Genomic DNA, 18739 nt, shown 5'->3' with positions numbered 1-18739 from the left:
CCTCTGCCTTGCTGAGGAGGTGTCTGTGTATTACCTAGCAGACCAGATGCTGGCTCAAGTCTATGCTGAATCAACACGTAGCTGATAATGGCCCTTTGCTGTTTTCTTAATTGGGTGATAAACACTGTTATCAATTCCCTGCTGGGCTAATCGGAGCTCCTGCTAGAGTCTGGCAATGCCTCCCTGAACTCCATGCTGTGGAAGGAAGGGGGGGGCTGCTCTAGCACTCCCTGTGGCTTGTAGACTGAGCCACTGCAGGCACATGCCTTCATTTCTGGGATGTCTGTCCGGTTACAAAACTGATTTAGCCTAGCCAGGATAGACTAATCTGCAATGATTGAATCAAATTCAGGCTCAGACTTTTTGAATGTCTGTCCCTAGCCCCTATGGCCAGAGATACAACTTTCAGTTTTCCATTATAAGTATTCATTTGTAATAAAGCCAACAGTACTCAAGCTTCTTATTTCTGCTCCAGAATCTTTACTCTGTGCTTTACATTGTACTTTATGTTTTTACACCTTGTCTCATTGCAGAGAAAGGTGTTACTCAATGTGAATACAGTGGTAGAGTCAGAAACTTAACATTTAAATCTCTACGTCAAATATATTTTGTGATGAATAATGTCTAAGGTCATCATTAAAAAGTAAATACTTCCTAACTGTAAATTTATTGTTACTAATGGTTACTACATAGTAGCATTAGATTTTGACATTACTTCTGATTTAAATGTAGGGAAATGGTGGTAATACCATTATGGAGGAACTGTAGTAAATACCAACTAGTTATATTGTCCTTTTAATTTAAGTATATATGTAAAATTGGTTAAAATTCATTCTTAAAAACATAGTTAGATTTCCTGTTTAAAATATTTATCTGCACATTTCCACAACCCGGAATGCCAAATTTCAGCCCCAGACAAATTTTTATGGTGAAGTTATAATCCCCTGAAACAGAAGATTGTAAATGGAAATGTTTATACACACTTATCTGTTCTGGCCAGAAAGATGCATTTACAATTAATTATTAATAAACCAAGAAAAAAGTAAATAAGGTCACTGACTGAACTTCTGTACCTAATCTATCTAATTAGGAGCCCTGTTGCATATTGCTAGCTGAGATGGTCCCTTGCTAAATTGGCTGTGCTGTTCCTTGCAGGTGGTAAAGTGTACAAATTTACTGGACTCTGTAGTCTAGAAACTATCTGGAAGAATTTGCTTTGTGCAAACATGACAACTAATTCTAGATTACCATAGATAAGGCAGCTAATTATTATGATCTTTTAAATGTGGTTTATAGATCAGTTTTGAAAAATGCAGCTCCTAACATATGTTTAAAGAGCAATGAAACACATTTTTTGTAAATGATTCTTCTATAATATTTTTTATCAGTGTGGTGCAGTGTTTCATAATATGTTTAGGTGTTCCATCCTGTTAGTTGATCTAACATCTTAGAAAGACTTGCATGGAAATGATAAGGAATGACAAGTTGACAGGATCATAGAAAATTAGGGTTGGAAGGAACCTCAGAAGGCCATTTAGTCCAACTCCTTGTTCAAAGCAGGATCATCCCCAACTAAATTATCCTAGCCAAGGCTTTGTCTAGCCAGGTCTTAAAAGCCTCCAAGGATGGAAATTCCACAACCTCTCTGTGTAATCTGTTCCAGTGTTTTACTACCCTCCTAGTGAGAGTTTTTCCTAATATCTAACCTAAACTTCTCTTGCTGCAACTTGAGACCATTGCTCCTTATCTGCTACCACTGAGAACAGTCTACTCTAGCACCATCCTCTTTGGAACTATCCTTCAGGTAGTTAAAGGCTGCTATTAAATCCCCTTTGGGTCTTCTCTTTTCTAGACTAAGTAAGCCCAGTTCCTTCAGACTCTGCTCAGAAGTCATGTTCCCTAGCCCCCTAAACATTTTTTTGCCCTCCACTGGACTTTCTCCAGTTTGCCCACATTATGTCAGTAGTGGGGGCCCCAAAACTGAGCACAGTACTCCAGATGTAGCCTCATCAGTGCTGAATAGAGGGGAATAATCACTTCCCTTGATCTGTTGGCAGTGCTCCTAGTAATGCAACCCAGTATACCATCAGCCTTCTTTGCAGCATGGGCATACTGTTGGCTTATTCAGCTTACAGTCCACTGTAATCCCCAGGTCCTTTTCTGCAGAGCTGCTGCCCAGCCAATCAGCCCCCAGCCTCTACTGGTGCATGGGATAGTTCCATTCTAAGTGCAGGACTTCGCACTTGTCCTTGTTGAACCTCATAAGAATCCTTCTGGCCCAATCCTCCAATTGGTCTAGGTCACTCTGAGTTCTAGCCCTACCCTCCAGCATATCTAGTATGGCCCCCAGGTTGGTGCCATCTGCAAACTTGCAGAGGGTGCACTCTATGCCATCTTACAGGTCCCTGATGACGATATTGAACAAAACTGCTCCAGGACCCACCCTTGGTGCACTCCACTTGATACAGGCTGCCAACTAGACAGGGAACCATTGACTACTACCCTCTGGGCCTGATGATCCATCCAGTTTTCTGTCTACCCTACAGTCCATTTATCCAACCAGCTCATACTTCCTTAGCTTGTTTGTGAAGCTAGGGACCATATAAGTACTTGGACAGACACAGTAGTAGATCCAGAAACAGGGCAAGGAGGGAGATGGTCCCTCACTCTGGCTGTGAAATGTCAGCTATATTGCATTTCCATATGGTTACAGGCTAGTACTTGTAATAATACCTATATTTACAGTAAAACCAAGGTACTTGTGCCAAAGAGAAGTTGTGGTAGAGCACCTTCGGGTGCCTGCCATTTTAAGGGGTTGTGCAGGCTGCAGACCAGGCTGCAGCTAGGAGCATGCCCAATCAGGCAGTCACGTGGCAGTCAGGAGGCTACCTGATTGGAGGAGGCCAGGCCAGAATGTGTATAAGAGGGGGCTCAGGGAGGCTTATCTGAGCAGGCTCAGTAGGGCCAGTCAGTTGCAACTGGGGAGCCAAAGGATGAACATCACCCAGCTGGAGTACTGCTCCCAGAACAGCTGGAGGTCAAGGGTAAGAACTATGTGGATGGAGGAGGTTCCTGGTCCTGGGGAATGACTTAAAACTGCACCCTGCTGGGGTTGGAGTTGGATGGTGTGGTGGGGCTGGCTGTGGTGGCCCAGGCTGCAGGAAATGGAACACCTGTACCTTCCTAATGAAAGGTGAGTATGTTTCTCTGGTGAGCCTCAGCCCCCACTGCCTTGCGAGTGCCCCAAGAAAGGGAAAGGCTTAGGGAGTGGGCCCACTGAGTGGGGCCTCAGGCAGGGTCCCGCCCCATTGAGTGGGGCCTGCAACAGGGCCAAGGGACACCTAGAGTAACTGGAGGCCTAAGGGGCATAAGGTCCAGAAGCCCATTTGGGGAGGTAGAGTAGTGTTCCAGTGAGGGGATGAAGTGGCTGCTGGAGGCTGTGTAGAGTAGGGTCCAACGGGCCTGAAGGACTATGCATAGGCTGGCTGGAGTTGAGGCCCCGGGGGGAAGAAAGGTTGAGGCCTGGGGTGGGGTGGGGAAGGCATGTGGCCAAGGCATATCTATAGACACCCGAGGCCAAATTTGGGCCAGAGGCCAAGTGCAGCCCAGTTATGGGGCCATGGGAGTGATTTTGGATGTCACCTGTGAAGTATGGGACACGGTGTAGGACTGGTTGGAGCTGTATATTACACCCTTGGTATCAGGGCATTAAGTGGGCAGCCTCCTGCCTAAGAAGAACTATTTTATTTCAATAGAGGTATTGCAGGTGAGTTAGGTGGGCAGATTGTCCTAGACAGGTGGGCAGGCTGATATTGGGACTAGCCTTGTGATGGCCCCCTGTCACACAAGTGAACACCAACCTCAACCCCCCATGTCTCTTGAACACTTAGTGGACAATTTAAACTTAAAGTTTAATAAGATTTCTCTCTGGGTATTCTGTGCAGCCTGTTTTACCTTTTGCCAACATACTGTATGGTTATTATGAATAGCAGGAAAGGAACTAACATTTGAATACAAAATATCGTAATTATGAGTAAATGTTTACACAGGTAGTCTAGATGTATTCCTCTCAGCCAGATACTCAGGATTATTATAATAACAGGTGTCTAAATAACATAATTTTCCTTTCAAATAGCAATATGTTGTAGATTTTTCACTATTATTTTTCCTAGCTATTTGATCATCAATACCAAAATTTAGGGCTCTTCCACTCTAGCATTTTATAACCTTTTCTGTATCTTGTTTTTTAAACATACCAGTACAAGGGAAAAAAAGACCTTGTATTGAAGAGATAATGCGTTGGGAAAAAAACCTTGAATATTTTTAACATTAACTTTTTTTTTAACAAGCCATATTGCTTATTATGTGGTATGAAATGTATAGATCCATCTCACAGTATTTGCTGGGGCGAAACACTTTTTTGACCCCTTTTGGGGTCAATGTGAGTTTTGCCTAAGGATGGGCTGAGTCACAGGAGAATTAGGTGTTACAGCAATAGCTGAGTGAACTAACCCACTAGTTCTGATAGTGGTGTTAATTGTATATAGGGTGTAAGCTAGTCAGAAAGTGGGGGCAAGTGCCAAAGTAGTCAAAATTGCAGCAATTGGAATATATCAGCTATGCAAGAGATGCTTAAGTTTCCTTAGCCATAAAACTGGACTTTGAAACACAGTTGTAGAAGAGATGTGGAGGGTGTGGGAGGGGAGGAGGATGTTCTGGATTTTTGTCAAGTGGAAAGTCCCACTAATGTAATCAGCTCTAATGGAAGCAGCAAAATGTGACTAAAAGGAGAACGTATGATAAAATGATCCCTCTGTTTCAACTTAAATATCGATAACCTTCCCTTGAGCACACAGCAGACCCTATTCTCCTGAAAAAAATCTGCTGTTGGATCAAGCAGCTTTTTATCCAAGCCCCCAAGATTTGGAATAGACTGCCACCCGAGGTGGTTCAAGCACCCACTTTGAATGCCTTCAAGACACATTTGGATGGTTATCTTGCTGGGATCCTATGATCCCTGCTGATTTCCTGCCCCTGGGACAGGGGGGCTGGACTCAATGATCCTCCAGGGTCCCTTCCAGCCCAAATGTCTATGGAATCTATGAAATCATGAAAAAATGTTACAAGGAGATTATGAAACGGTTATAATAATTATATATCAAGCATGTATTGAAAATAGAAAAACCATATGGTTTGTCTTTATTAATACAGATCACCCAAAAGTGCAATGCAATATAATTTCCCTCTAATCATCATGTTTATGCAGTTTTAATAAGTAATGGTAGTTGTACTCAGGATACACACACCACTTTCTGCTGCTGGTGTACTGTGATTGCTTTGGAATGTCTCTCTGACCTTTCCTGGGGTTTCTTAGAGCTGTGGTATAACCAGGGTTGCTTTTCCCTTTCTGCGTAAGCTGCTCTACATTTAGCTGCTGCCTGTCACAAATTCAGTCTACTGTGTCAGTGATCAACTTTCTATTGACCTCTGCAGGCTGGATTGTGTACCACTCCTCTCTGTCAATCATTTTCTCTCCCTGCTTCTCCACACTCTTGTTCAGGATTTAAACCTGTTTTTCAGCCAGGTTGGAAATAATGATGAAAACCCTGCACTCCCATTGTAGTCCTGTTTGTAACTTGAACAGTGGGGGCTGCAGGAGGTCTACTCCTTTTATGATCAAGTCATTGTTTCATACATGCTGCCCCATTGAACTCTATCTAATTTGGTTTTATGTCTACCTGCATAATCCCATAATCCTCATTTTCTGAATTTATCCCAGTTCTACAGAACTGATGGCTAAACTCCAGGTTTTTATGCTGCTGATTTCTGGCAAAGTTGCACAAACCCTAAAATATTGATCTTTTTTCAAGGTTTGCACACCTTTCACCTCTACAGGAGCTGAATGAAGATTTTGTTGGATCTGGCTCTGTGTAACTTCTATTATTGTCTCTTCAAGTGTCAGAATCACATGTTTTTGCTGCATGGGGAAAATTTAACTCATGCAACTGGTGTATTTTTTTTAACATATCTCCAAGCTTTTTCTGTGATTTGCTGCTTATGTGTTCTTTTAAGTATGTACAGTTCTTATCCTCTTTTGCCATTCTTCTGGCCTTCTACCCATTTGTGTAACAGCAAAAAAATTACTGCTATATAGCACAAATCCTGTCCATGTGATTATGTGTAAAATAGATGTAAGACAGTCTAGATCATTGAGATTCCACCAGAGTACATAAAACTCACCTAATGTGTGAATCATAGCAAAATAGGATCTGATTTCTAAAAGGTCAGGCATGCAATTGTGCATGCAAAGACGTAAATGAGTTTGCATTGCTAATGTAATGGCATTTCACCAAATATTTGCTGCATAAGTGATCAGTCAGATATACTAATGGTTGTTTGCATGCGATCATGGTTACTGTATGTACAAATGAGGTGTGTAAATGCATGCACATTTTCTGTTTATGACTTTTTCTGCCTGACCAGGTTGAAAATTAGGATCTTATTGTCTCTAACACATCGGATCTTTGTTTCCGTGTCGGAAGCCATTTCTTCATTGCAGTTTGAGTTACTTTATAGGAATGCTATACATTTGAAAAAAGCCAACTCTATTAGTGTGGCATGAAATAGAAATAAGAACAATTGATTGAAAAGGTTCTAGTCCTATAGTTGTACTTCACTGCACAGCAACATCACTCTCATGCTTGTTTAAAGCTGGGGAAGGATTGGTATCCTGCTTCAAACAAAGGGAGGAAAACTGGTCTGGAATATAAAGCACCTTTTATGTAAAATTTGGACTGAATAGCAATGTGTATTTTCATTTGAACAGCATTATCTTAATCTATGAATTCAAATTAATAAATAGAATTGGATATAAATGAATGAAGAGTAAAGAGAAGCAAAAGTAAGTCATAGCAGGAGTCTTTATATTTAGAAATAGAATAATTCCAGGGTCAAGCTAATCTGAATTTATAATAGCCTTTGAGCCCCAAATTTTTTAGTGGTTCTCAAATTATTTCCTCTTCTTGTGTTTCCTACACATAGGGTGGATCTACATTTTGCCCTACGATGACATTGTTACTGTGCTGTGCTTTAGTACTTCCTTTTGGAAGTAAGAAAACATGGTGCAGTAATTTCCCATACTGTGCTGCATGCACAGTGCATGGTTATTTTTAGTAGCTACTTGTCGTAGTGGAGTGCTATAATGGGGAAGCTTGTCATGATGGCAAAGTAGTTGCTGGTCACATGTAGACACCTGTGGATGCTACATTGCCATAGCCTGTTGCTATGGTGACATAGTGCCATGTGTAGACATGTCCACTAAGTATCAGTAATTTGGAGTGAACTTGAGTCACAAACCCTACATTTTAAATATGTTCCTATGTTGTCTTTTGTAGGTTCCCCATGAAAATAAGCCAAATTATGTCTTTTAAGCAAATTTTGCTTCAAGTTATTGGGCAGCATTCCCATAACAACCTGTCCAAACTGTAGGAATATTATAAAGTACTATATGTAAACTGTATATAACAAAGATACATTTGTTCATGGTATCCCACTTATTCATTTAGAGGCAGCCTCACATGAGCTGCTGCTCTGGTGTGAGGCCACACAGATACTAACCACGCTGTAGGACTAAAAACATGGGCTTGTCTACATCCTATCCTTAGATTACCAATGAGAAGTATGACCCACCCATGAGTTCCCACTCAGAGCACACCAAATCCCAGAAGTTAGGCTATTTAATTACCTTACAGCAGCCCTGAACATATATCCAGGGCTGCTCTTAGGATTTTGGTCTCAGATATGTTTAATAATATGTGCAGCAGTTTTCAATAAAGTGACTTTATTGTCTTGTTTTGGGATTTGCCATGCTCTGAGCAGAGCATGTGGACAAGTCATGTATTTCTTTGGCAGTCCTGGGTGTGACATGAATATTATGTACATAAGCCTTTCCTTTGCCATTTCCTTATGGATAACTAAAAGGGACTGCTACTTTTCCCATTGAAGTCAATGGTAAAACATGAATTTAATTCAGCTGGTGTATTGGAGACCCTTATAAAGTTACTAGCGAATTGCCCATCCAGAATGATGGGGGTGGGGGGCATGGGTGGGGACGGAGCACTGCCACCCATCACCTTGCGCTCTTGCCACTTCCCAGGAGCTGGGGGGAAGGAGGGAGGGTGAAGCTTGCTCTGCCATCCCCTCCATCCCCCTCCACCAGCACCCTGTGCTGCCGCTGCCTCCAGCACCACTGGCCTTGCTCCCCTCAACCCTGCTCCTCAGAGGCAGTGAAGCACTGCCATGATGCCCACTCCATCCCCACCATCATGGTGGTACTCTGCTGCCTGCGAGGAGTGGGGGGGCAGGGGACGAGGCCTGTGGCTCTGGCCCCCGCTCCGTCCCCTCTGTCCCTGCCATCATGGTGGCACTCCACACCCTGATTGGTTGTTTCACTAACCAGTCAAAGTGCTCCAAGAGCGTTATGGACAGACAGACTGAAAGACTAAGCCCTTTATTATGTAAGAATTTCCTTCACTTGTAAACAGTATATTCACCAGAAATAGAGCCTTGAGTGAACCAAAATTATTTGAGCATTTGGGTCACATTTGGCAAATAGTTAAAACAAAAGCAAACAAACAAAATACGTAAATGGGTGGAGGAGAGGAGTAGGGGCTATGGAAAAGGAAATGGTCTGTTTTTCAAAGTTTAAAATGTTTCATTGTGATATTTTCAACACCAATACTTTTAATAGTCCTGTTTCAAAATGGTAATTTGTGTTTAAAAATTACCTAAGTTGAAAGAGAAAAGCTTAAACAAAAGAGTTAAATCACCTAAGTATGAAACAAAATTGAAATTTGTTGTATGCACAGTGTTATTTATTTATTTATTTCTATTTTACTGAAAGCGAGCCCAAAAATACAGGAAACAATATGTTTCAATTTGATCCAAACCAGCATTTCTTTTTTTCTGATTTTAGTCTGTTTGGTCAGTGAACCAAAAAAAATCCATTATTTGTGCAGCTCTATTTCTAATCCTCCTCTGCTTATTGCAAGTGACTTGAGCTGAAAGCTCCTAACAACAGCAGAAGCAGATTTTATGAGCTGGAAATCTGATTCTCACTTGGGTTGCATTAGAAAGACATGTCACTACATACCTGAGTGCATCTTTGCTAGCTTTATTAGTTTTTAGCTAGTAAAAGTAATCAGATCTAATCTGAGTCAATAAACACATGAGAGTCAAAAGTATGAAAAAAGGCAATGATCTGCAACACAAAGGTTTAGATAATTTATTACAGAGATATAATGCAAATCATGTTCTTGTTTTGCTTGTCCATCCAGGAAAGGTAATGTAATAGTGTGTAGTCAAATGGAAAATTTAAATTGGCTTTGATTTATAAGAAATCATGAACTGATTTTGAAAACAATGTCAATTAATTCTAAGGTTAAAAAGAACAGGACAATTAACTTTAGATCTCTGAATTCTTGAATCTCACCAATATATATTTAAACAACCTTTTTGGTGGGGTGGAGGGGAAAACAAGGCATTTAAAGTTTATTTACTTATCAGAATTCATAGTTTGTAGGGTCGGAAGGGACCTGAGCAGATCATCTAGTCCGATCCCCTGCCATGGCAGGAAAGAGTACTGGGGTCAAATGACCCCAGCAAGATGTTCATCTAACCTCCTCTTAAATACCCCCAGGGTAGGAGCCTGCACCACTTCTCTTGGAAGCTGGTTCCAGACCCTAGCCGCCCTGACTGTGAAGTAGCGCCTCCTGATATCTAACCTAAGCCTACCCTCTGCCAGCTTATGACCGTTATTCCTGGTCACTCCTGGCAGTGTTCGGGGAAACAGTGACTTTACTGCCTCTCCACACTGCCGGCCCATGTTCATCCTGGAGTCAATGATGACCCCCAGATCCCTTTCCGCCTCTGTGCTGACGAGAGGGGAGTTCCCCAACCTGTAGGTATGGTGCCGGTTGTTCCTCCCGAGGTGCATCACCTTGCACATGTCTGTGTTGAAACCCATCCTATTCTCATCCGCCCACTCTTGTAACCTGTCTAGGTCTGATTGTAGCCTGTTGCATCCTTCCAATGTACCCACATCCCCCCACATCTTAGTGGCATCAGCAAATTTGAACAGGGTGCTTTTTACCCCCTCATCCAAATCGCTGATGAAGATGTTGAACAGTGCAGGCCTGAGGACTGAGCCCTGCAGAACCCCACTGCCCACGTCCTTCCAGGTTGAGAAGGACCCATCCACTACCACCCTCTGGGTGCGGCCCACCAGCCAGTTGGCAACCCATTTGACTGTGTGGGTGTCTACACCACAGCTCCCCAGTTTGAAGCAAGGTCAATGAAGTGAGCAGAATCTCTTGATTACGTTGAATAGAGGCTACAGCCAAAAGAAGACTTAGGTCCCTACAAGTTATGCACTACAATGCCTAACTTTTAGGGACTTGGCCCTCAGAGTAGAAACCCAGGAGTAGACTTCTGAGTTTTGTCTGCTATCTATGGAGAGAGTGATACAATTGAGAAAAGCGATTCAAAGACCACACAAATCTGGTAGAGGTAGCCAGTAGTAAGGAATGTACAATGTGTCTGAGCTTCAGAACCGCTCTCTAGATCTTAGGTGTCTGATTGAAGTCTGCTGGGTGATGCCTCCAATTAGGATTCAGTGTAGAGTAGTCTCCTGATGTAGCCCATAGCCCATAACTATTTTTAGTATTGCTGTGAAGGACTGTCTTCCTTTTAAAACACAACTGGATAAAGAAATAGTAGTGATTCTGCCCACTATGTTTACATAAATCTTGTGGCTAGAGCACTTGCACAGGAAGTGGAGACTGTATTCTAGGCCATCCAGTTTGAGAGGATTTAAATCAGTGGCTCTTACCTTGAGGCACAATGCCCTGAACATGAGAGTAGTGGTTCAAGGAGAGTTGGGGAACTCCCTATCCCTCATGTTGAAGCTCAGCCATTACACACAAAAGAATGTGAAACGTATGGGATCAGGAAGAGAGCACAAGAGGGAGCATGTTACTGTAGTCTAGTGGTTGGGCAATCAGTTGAAGGAGAGAAGAGGGCACTTTTACTCTTAGGTTTTGGGCCTGCTTCCATAACTGTTTATGCGTTTTACATTAAAAAAGTCATTGCATTTAAAAAACAAACTACAAAATAATCCTAGGACAAGGGACCACCCAAGGACCCCCTGGACATAATAATGCCTTCCAGGCCACATTTGTTAACTAAGACGAGTATTTAATCAATAAACAAGAGGTTAAGGAATCCATACCAGTGGAACACCTTCATCTAATGGTGTAATAGGCTCTTATCCTTGATATCAACAATTGTGATTCCTGCCATGCTACATGCACCATTAGTACTTGCCTATGCAGGGGAGCCCAGGATTATGATCCTAGACTTCCCCTGCATCAGTAAGTTGGGTTGGGGTCAACAAATTAGGTGACTGTCAAGTCTCAAACCAGCCCCAGTATGGCCAATGATAAGTTCTGGCCCCAGTTCTGTATTGGGGACTTGAACCAGCCTGGGCTGGTCTGGGACTCATCAGCAGTCAACTAGGCCAGAGCCAACAATCAACTGATTGTCAACAGTCCCCAAACTATACCAGAGCTGGTTTGAGTTCCCAGTGCTGTCCTGGGGTAGAGCTGACAATTAGATGATTGTTGTCCCTGGCCTAGAGAACTCTGGGTCTGGTTAACCTGAGGCTTTTGGACAGACAATCAGGTGATTATCAGTCCCAGCTATACAATAATGTGTCTTGAACCAGGGGCTGTCCAGACCAGCAGGTTGTTAAAACCCCATGTCAAACAGCTCTGTCCAGGACTCCAGGTACAGGGGAACAGAAGCTACCACTGGGAGCCTCTGATCTCCCTCTGATCCATACCTGCTGGGCATTGGGTTTTAAAGTCCTTGTGGAGGCCCTATCAGCTCTGGCCAGGCTTGACAATCAGCTGATTGTCAGTCTCAGGCTGTTCCAGACCCTAGTGTAGTCTCTGTTCAGGGACTGACAATCAGCTGATTGCTGGTACTGGCAACATGATAAATATAAGGCACTATACAAATCAGCCATGAAATGCTCTGCATTGCATATGGAACATTTCTATGGTTCATTTCCCATTTTATGACACCTTACCTCAGGTACACGTGGAAAACCCTGCCCATTTATGCTGTGATTAATACTTAAATGTGGTGTGGTTGTAGCATATAGAGGTGGCTCCAGTGTCATCTGATCACACTTGTGATGAACTTGTACTCAGAGGGATTGGTGGATAGTTGTGTAACTGAAAGAGGCTGTGGCAGAAGGCCACCTCTGTTTCTCCCCCAAAACTCTTCTCTGTGACAATTTGGTTAGTATGGGCCCTGCAGAGGGTACACACCTTACCCTATCTCTTTAGGTAACCTGAGCTGGATACAATGCATTTCAAATTGGTTGGCTGGCAGCCAATAGGTGCTGGCCTCCATTGGACCAAGTAAATGAGGTCATAAGGACTATGTAAATTAAGTATTATATAAGTTAAGGACTGCGCAGGAGGAGGGGGCAGCAGCCACAAGGAAAACTCAGGGAGAAAGAAGAGCTGGACCATCTGAAACTTGCTCTCTCTCTCTCAGAACTCATGATCAAGGAACTGCCTGCCTCCAGAAGGAATCTCCAGCTGCCTCTGGATGATACTTGTGAGTAAGCTACCTGAGATCTCACTAGATATATAGTTTGCAGTAACTCAGATGCATGATCAAAGGCTACTACAGCCACCCTGTTTGCTCTATGGGATTTCTCTGATACTACTCAACTCTGTACCCTATACCAACCCTATTCCTAGTAACCAGTAAAGTTCTCCTTTGTACCTTCCATGGGAGACTTATTGGGAGTAGGTCTAGATTATGCCGTGGGGTCCCCTTGGTTCAGCTGACTAAGGGACATCACTACTTGTGCTTCTTACTGAGGGAAGCACCCCACGTTCTTGAAGTGAGTTGAGTACCCTTGAGGCCTATTAGGTCTGTGTTTCCCTGGGGATGCAGTGCCAGGATCAAGCCCATCCCTAGGTGGTGGCAGCTCTACCCCCAGGCTAGCAGGTGTGCTCCAGGAAGGGGGTCAGCCAGACTTGAGGCACCCCCAGGGAGGCACTTGGAGCCTGGAAGGTGGTCAGGCGCAGTGAGGTGGGTGGCTCAGCACAGGAACACCCCTTACTGACCCGCCACAAAGGTGATGAAGAAGATGATTTCATATACCACAATAATTAGACCAGTATAAGTATCCTACCTGTATTGTCATGTGTGGATTTACAGTGGGCGTGTCTATATGAGACATTAACTATGCAGTAGCTGAGTAACACTGTGCAGTAGTGTGTCATAGCACCAACAGTGCACAGTAGCTTTTGGTGTAGACACACCAGTAACTACAAAATGTACTTTTTTCTATCCTCATTATAACCTGACACTTGGTCCTTTGCCATTTCTGTTATTCTAATATCATTTATTCAATGTGTAACATTAATAGTTAAACTATATTAAAATAAGGTTTTATAATTTAGTGATTATTGGATCATTCAGTAATCATTCTATCATCTGTGTGTGTCTCTGTTTGCCTATGAAATTTCTTATATCATGTCCATCACTATAATACAGTATCTGGGGACTTGACATCATAGCAGAAGTCTATTTGATTTTGCATTGTAGTTGTAAAGTTCATAAGAAATATAATTTGTCTATAATACTGTGAAATTATCACTCATACTCCCAGAGAAGAATTAGATGGTGCCAGTGGAAGTAACTGAATATAATCTCTTCATTCTAAAAAGGAATTATGTTACTTCTTCTGACATAAAGGGAATCCATTACTATAAGCAGGTGCTTTACCAGCCCTCAGTACTCTCAAATAATCACTTTAATCTTGGTGTTTTCCATTAGCCACTTATGAAGGGACAAAATGAACTTTCTTTCTAATTAAGCTCTCCTACTCTATGTACACATCCCAGCATTCTCTTTGTTTTCTGAGCTGATAGTATTGTCCAGTATTAACACTCTGTTTGTTTGCTTGTTTGTTTGTTTCATTTTTTAATCAAATCAAACTGAAAGATTCCTTTTGCTATTTGTTGACATGAGCCTTAAATGTATTTAAATTTAAGAAATTGTGTTTAATTTCTCCATTTTAAATGACATGACTCATTTGTCAGATTGTGTCTTCACTATTTCCAGGTCAGTTTAAATGTGGGTTCTTTCCTATTTAGTCTCTACCAGTTTCATTTGTTTCCATATATAAACATTTTACTCAAGTTTGTTCCTTCGCATAGTTCATTGTTTGTATATGATGTCTTTCCCTATGGCACTTTATATGTCACCTTCCAAATCTGTCTGCTGTTTGAAAAGAAATGTAAAAAATTGTCAAACCTAAAATGTCATTCAAACAAAACTCAATTGAAAGAAGAGCTTATATAACACTACAATTATTATTGTGTCTAATTCTGTTATTATTGCAGCCCATGGAAAAGCTTAAGTTTAGTTTTGTTTGGGGGGGGTTGGGTTTTTTTTCCCCAGATGTAACTTCCATCAAGTAATAAGATGGATGTTAAATATGCTTCTGGAATTGAGGTAAAGGACCATTCTGTTCATAAGCTGATCAATGTGGGATGCTTTTTCCCTCAACTTGATGACAGGCAATAGCTAACAGGTTCAGAGTCTTAGGCTCAATCTAGTTCTTTTTGTGCTTTGTGATGTGTACTGCAGTGATATTGTGTTCCAGTCTAGAAAAAAAATGTTTTCTGTCCCTGGAATTCATAGCCAGCCTTAAAAGGACCTTTCCAGAGGCTTGAACTCAGAGTGATTTTTTTTTTCTGCTTCACAAACTCTTCCCACCAAATTAAACCAACTCAAAAGAACTGTGCTAATAATGCCAGCCAGAAGGAAACAGGCAAATATTCTTGCAGCCCATTAAAGAGCCATTGCCACTTACAGGAAAGGGATTTTCTCAGTGGATTCTATCCTGAATCCCAAAGGTAATCAAAAACTTCAGAATTTAAAGATAAAAAAAATAAAGGGGTGTTAAAAGGTTATACTTAAAGATAATCAAACATTTAAAGGCACATGAAACTCTATCATGATTCCTTGAGGAAAAATATATGTGCTTTTGAAAACCTGTTTACACTAATGTGGGACTGCAAACATTAAAACATTTTAATCATAATCATATGACTGCTGAATGACATTCCTGCCTTAACTCTGAATATCCTAGGTTTGTTAGACTTGGTTTAAGAATAATTCTAACAGAGGTTATAATACATGGTTTGGAAATAAAGACAACAGTTCTAATAATATTTTTTCCTTTTTAATTAGTGGTAGTCGTATACACCTTGAAATCCTTAAATGCATCTTGATGCTACTTTTAACTATATGAAAAGTTTTTAAAGTGTCTATATTATTCCATTGCTTCAATCACTGAGGACAAGGAAACGTTAGACAAAGCTATTTTTTAAATGATTCAGTTTTTAATTGATTTTGGTTAATTCATCAGCTTGTAAATTTCAAAAAAATCCATTCTGTGCTTAATTAGTACAAGTGAGTAGACCTATAACTTGCATACAAAAAAGGCTGAATTCCTGTTTTCAGTACAAAATGGAACTGAACCATAATTACAATTGTAGCCAGTAAAGAGGTAAAGATTATTACTGGGACTAGGTTCCCCTACACACCATCCCCTCCCCTCCCCTGCTGCATATTGCTGACCAGCTGGGAGGCAAAACCAGCACCATATATAAAACTGTAGTTTTTGCTTCCCTGTTGATCAGGAGTGAGTGGCAGGGCCCCAGCTGGCAGGGCAGGATGCATGGGGGAACCTGCAAGATTAAAGGAGCTGTGCACAGCCGACTTCTGCCATGAATTTGGTAGGTCCCTAATTATTACAGATAAGGTTGTCATTTAATATATTTAACCCTAGATAATAGAATTTAGCAGTCAACTTCTAGCTTGCTGCTAAAATTTCTAGAGCTACCAACATACTGTAGCAGGCCCAGGCCTCAGGATGGCCATGGCACCCCCTGGTGGCCGCACAGCTCTTGCACCTACCCATGCTCTCTGGGTCTCCTTCCTTCCCTTGCACCAGCCATGCTGTGTTGTAATTAGTCACATTGATGGAAAGAGAGGCTGCCCTAAGATCCCAGAGTGAGTCCTCATCAGTACTCATAACCAATGAGTTACTTCCAAACTCCACAGGCCTCAAACTTGCCCCTTTGGCACTAGGTGGACCCTCCTGGCATGTCTATGCTCCAGTATGTAAGGGGATGGGGGTGTGCCACGTACCGTGGGACCCCGATCCCCGGATGTCCCCTGGAGAGGAGGGGTACGCGTTGGACCGTCCCGCTTCGCCGCTCTCGCCTGCCACGACTTGATGGAAAATATGGGGGTTCACCCTTGCCGGGAAGCTGGCGGTCCACGTGGGGTACAGTACCTCCAAGGTCCAGGGGTCCTGAGGGCTCCTCCTCCCCTACACCCTCGCCCGGTCCTCCGGGTTGAGCCTCTGTGAGGGGCTCCCTTGTCAGAGTCCCAGTCCGGCGGGGGGGGGGGGGGTTCCTCCCACGGCCGGACCCTCACCGGTGTCCCCGCGGCACCTAGTCCCCCTGGTGCCGCTGGCTCCTATAGTCTGGGGTTACCCTACCCCTGTACTTAAATCTCCCGTCAAGCGGGTCTTACACGGCCGGCCTTCCCCGCCCGCGGGTCGTCTTCCGCGACCACGTGTCCTGAAGTCGCTGCAGAAGGTTTCCCCCGTCGGTGGCCCCCTGCCCGGTTGCCCTCAGCCCGGCGGCCGCCGGTGCCTGTGTTACCTTCGGGTCGTCGCGGGCTCCTGCAGTCCCTGGTTCCGCCGTTTCCTGTCTCGCGGGTCCCTCTGGGGCCGTGTGGGGCTTCACCGCCCTCCGGGACGTCGCCGCTGTCTCCCGCCGCGCGGCTCCTGGCTCCGCCTCTGCTGGCTGTGCCGCCGCCGGCCCCCGCTGCGGGGCTCCCGGCTCCGCCTCTGCCGGCTGCGCCGCCGCCGGCCCCCACTGCGGGGCTCCCGGCTCCGCTGCTCCCGGACTCACCGTCTCCGGATCCGCGGCTCCCGGCTCCGCTGCCGCCGACTCCCGCCTCGTGGCTCCCGGCCTCGCCGCACGTGGCTCTGCCGCTCCTGGCTCCTTCGCGCCCGGCTCTGCAGGTCCCGGCTCCGCGGCTCCTGGAGCAGGCTCCGACTGGAGCCTCCGTCTTCCCCTGCTCGGGGTAAGCGTTTCCCTTTTATCTTCCCACGCCAGTCCCGCGCTGGCGCGGTTCAGGTTCCGGGAAACATTAAGTTCCCGGCCGGGCTTCCGGGTCCGGGCCCGGAAGCGCGGTGGAACTCCGGGGTTCCTCTCTCTGGCAGGGCCCCGCGGGGTCTTGGCCCCCTCACACAGTGCTACAATCATGTTAAAGGCTAATTCTGTGACCTCTGAACTTCCATACAGTTACACCCATGCCTTGCAGGTGTTACCAGTTGTCACTCAGGTGGGGCACTTTATCTTCTAGTCAGTATCTGGCTACTACAAACCTGTATGCCCTTGTAGGGCTTCAGCTCAGCCTCTGCCCATTTTCCCTTGCTGATCCCTTTAGCTTAGGTCCATGGTGCCCGACCTGGCTCCTGGGTTCTAGCCTCCTGTCTGCCCTGCTGGGCTCTGTTTTTGCCCTTTCTCAGCTGTGGGTCCCTGGCCTTGCTTCTCACTGCTCTCCAGCTGCGGTTTCACCCTGCTTGGGCTTTGGGCCCCTGCAACTCCTGTCTTCCCTGACATTCCCTTCTGATCCACCAGTTTAACTTAACCAAATAGTAAGCCATCTAGATAGGACACAGACCTGCCCATTTGGGCAAACAAACACTACAAAAGGAAAAGTATGCTATTATTGCTTTAAGAGGGAAACCTGCCCCCACGCCTTGTCAGAACAGCACTCACTCTGGGAGCAGCCTCTACCCTGGGCTTTCACCGCTCTGCCACTCTGTTCTGGTGCAAGGTCCCTCAGGCAGCTTTTCCCCTTCAGGTTACTTCTCTCTCTGGCAGCAACAGGGCTAGGCTGCCTTTCTGCATCTGGCCCCTGGATTTATAACCCTCCCCAAGCCCTGTCCCTTCTGGTGAGGTGGCTCCCCAGCCACCTGCAGGAGTTTCTGATCAGAGCCTGATTGATACCTCTGAGCAGCTCGCAACTGCTGTTCTGGCTGCTTTCACAGTGCCCCCATTGCCTATATCATGTCTCTGCCCTATTGCTCTGTTTCAGAACAGGGAGCACGGCAATAGACCCTGATAGTCTCTAACCCCATGGCTGCCTATTCCTTGGAAATAGGAAATAGGCTCCTGCAGGAAACAGAGGTGCATGAGACAATTCCACCCACCCTGCACACCTCTGTTTCTGAGAGGAACATGATGGGGTTGGTCCAAGAAGTGTTGTCACAGGACCAGGTGCTCTTGACTGCTTTACATTTGTCAGATAATCCTACTGCAACCCAGAGCACATGTACATGCCACAGACCTGCCTGGTCTAGCTGTGCATGAGGTACATGGAGCAGTTACATTTGGCCATCATGAAAGCATCTCAAGGCACTCGGAGCTGTCATGGCACCCTGGTTGAGATCTGCTGCCTTGCATCATAATGACTTTCTTTCTTAGCCCTGTGTTTAGTCCAAACTCATCACAAAGGAACATAACCCTATTGCAAAGTTTTTGTGCTCATCTTTGCTGAATAT

At 44.3% G+C, this 18739-nt stretch overlaps 1 protein-coding gene across 2 annotated transcripts in view; it reads left to right on the top strand.

Moving 5' to 3' along the window:
* The window catches only part of ZNF804B (zinc finger protein 804B), a 444111-nt gene that overhangs the window by 134742 nt on the left and 290630 nt on the right, over positions 1 to 18739 (top strand). Inside the window, exon 2 of one of the 2 annotated variants that reach the window (XM_090047131.1) lies at positions 12625 to 12687. The exons of the other annotated variant lie outside the window; for it this stretch is intronic. Coding sequence (XP_089903257.1) covers positions 12679 to 12687 — 9 coding nt within the window. The 5' untranslated portion in view covers positions 12625 to 12678. The remainder of the gene's footprint in view (positions 1 to 12624; positions 12688 to 18739) is intronic. 2 annotated transcript variants of the gene reach the window in all.

This window comes from Crocodylus siamensis, chromosome 5 (assembly GCF_052110815.1).
Source record: "Crocodylus siamensis isolate JL-2025a chromosome 5, ASM5211081v1, whole genome shotgun sequence".
Taxonomy (NCBI): domain Eukaryota; kingdom Metazoa; phylum Chordata; order Crocodylia; family Crocodylidae; genus Crocodylus; species Crocodylus siamensis.
The sequence above is the reverse complement of the archived record's forward strand: the minus strand, read 5'-3'. Positions and strand labels throughout refer to the sequence as shown.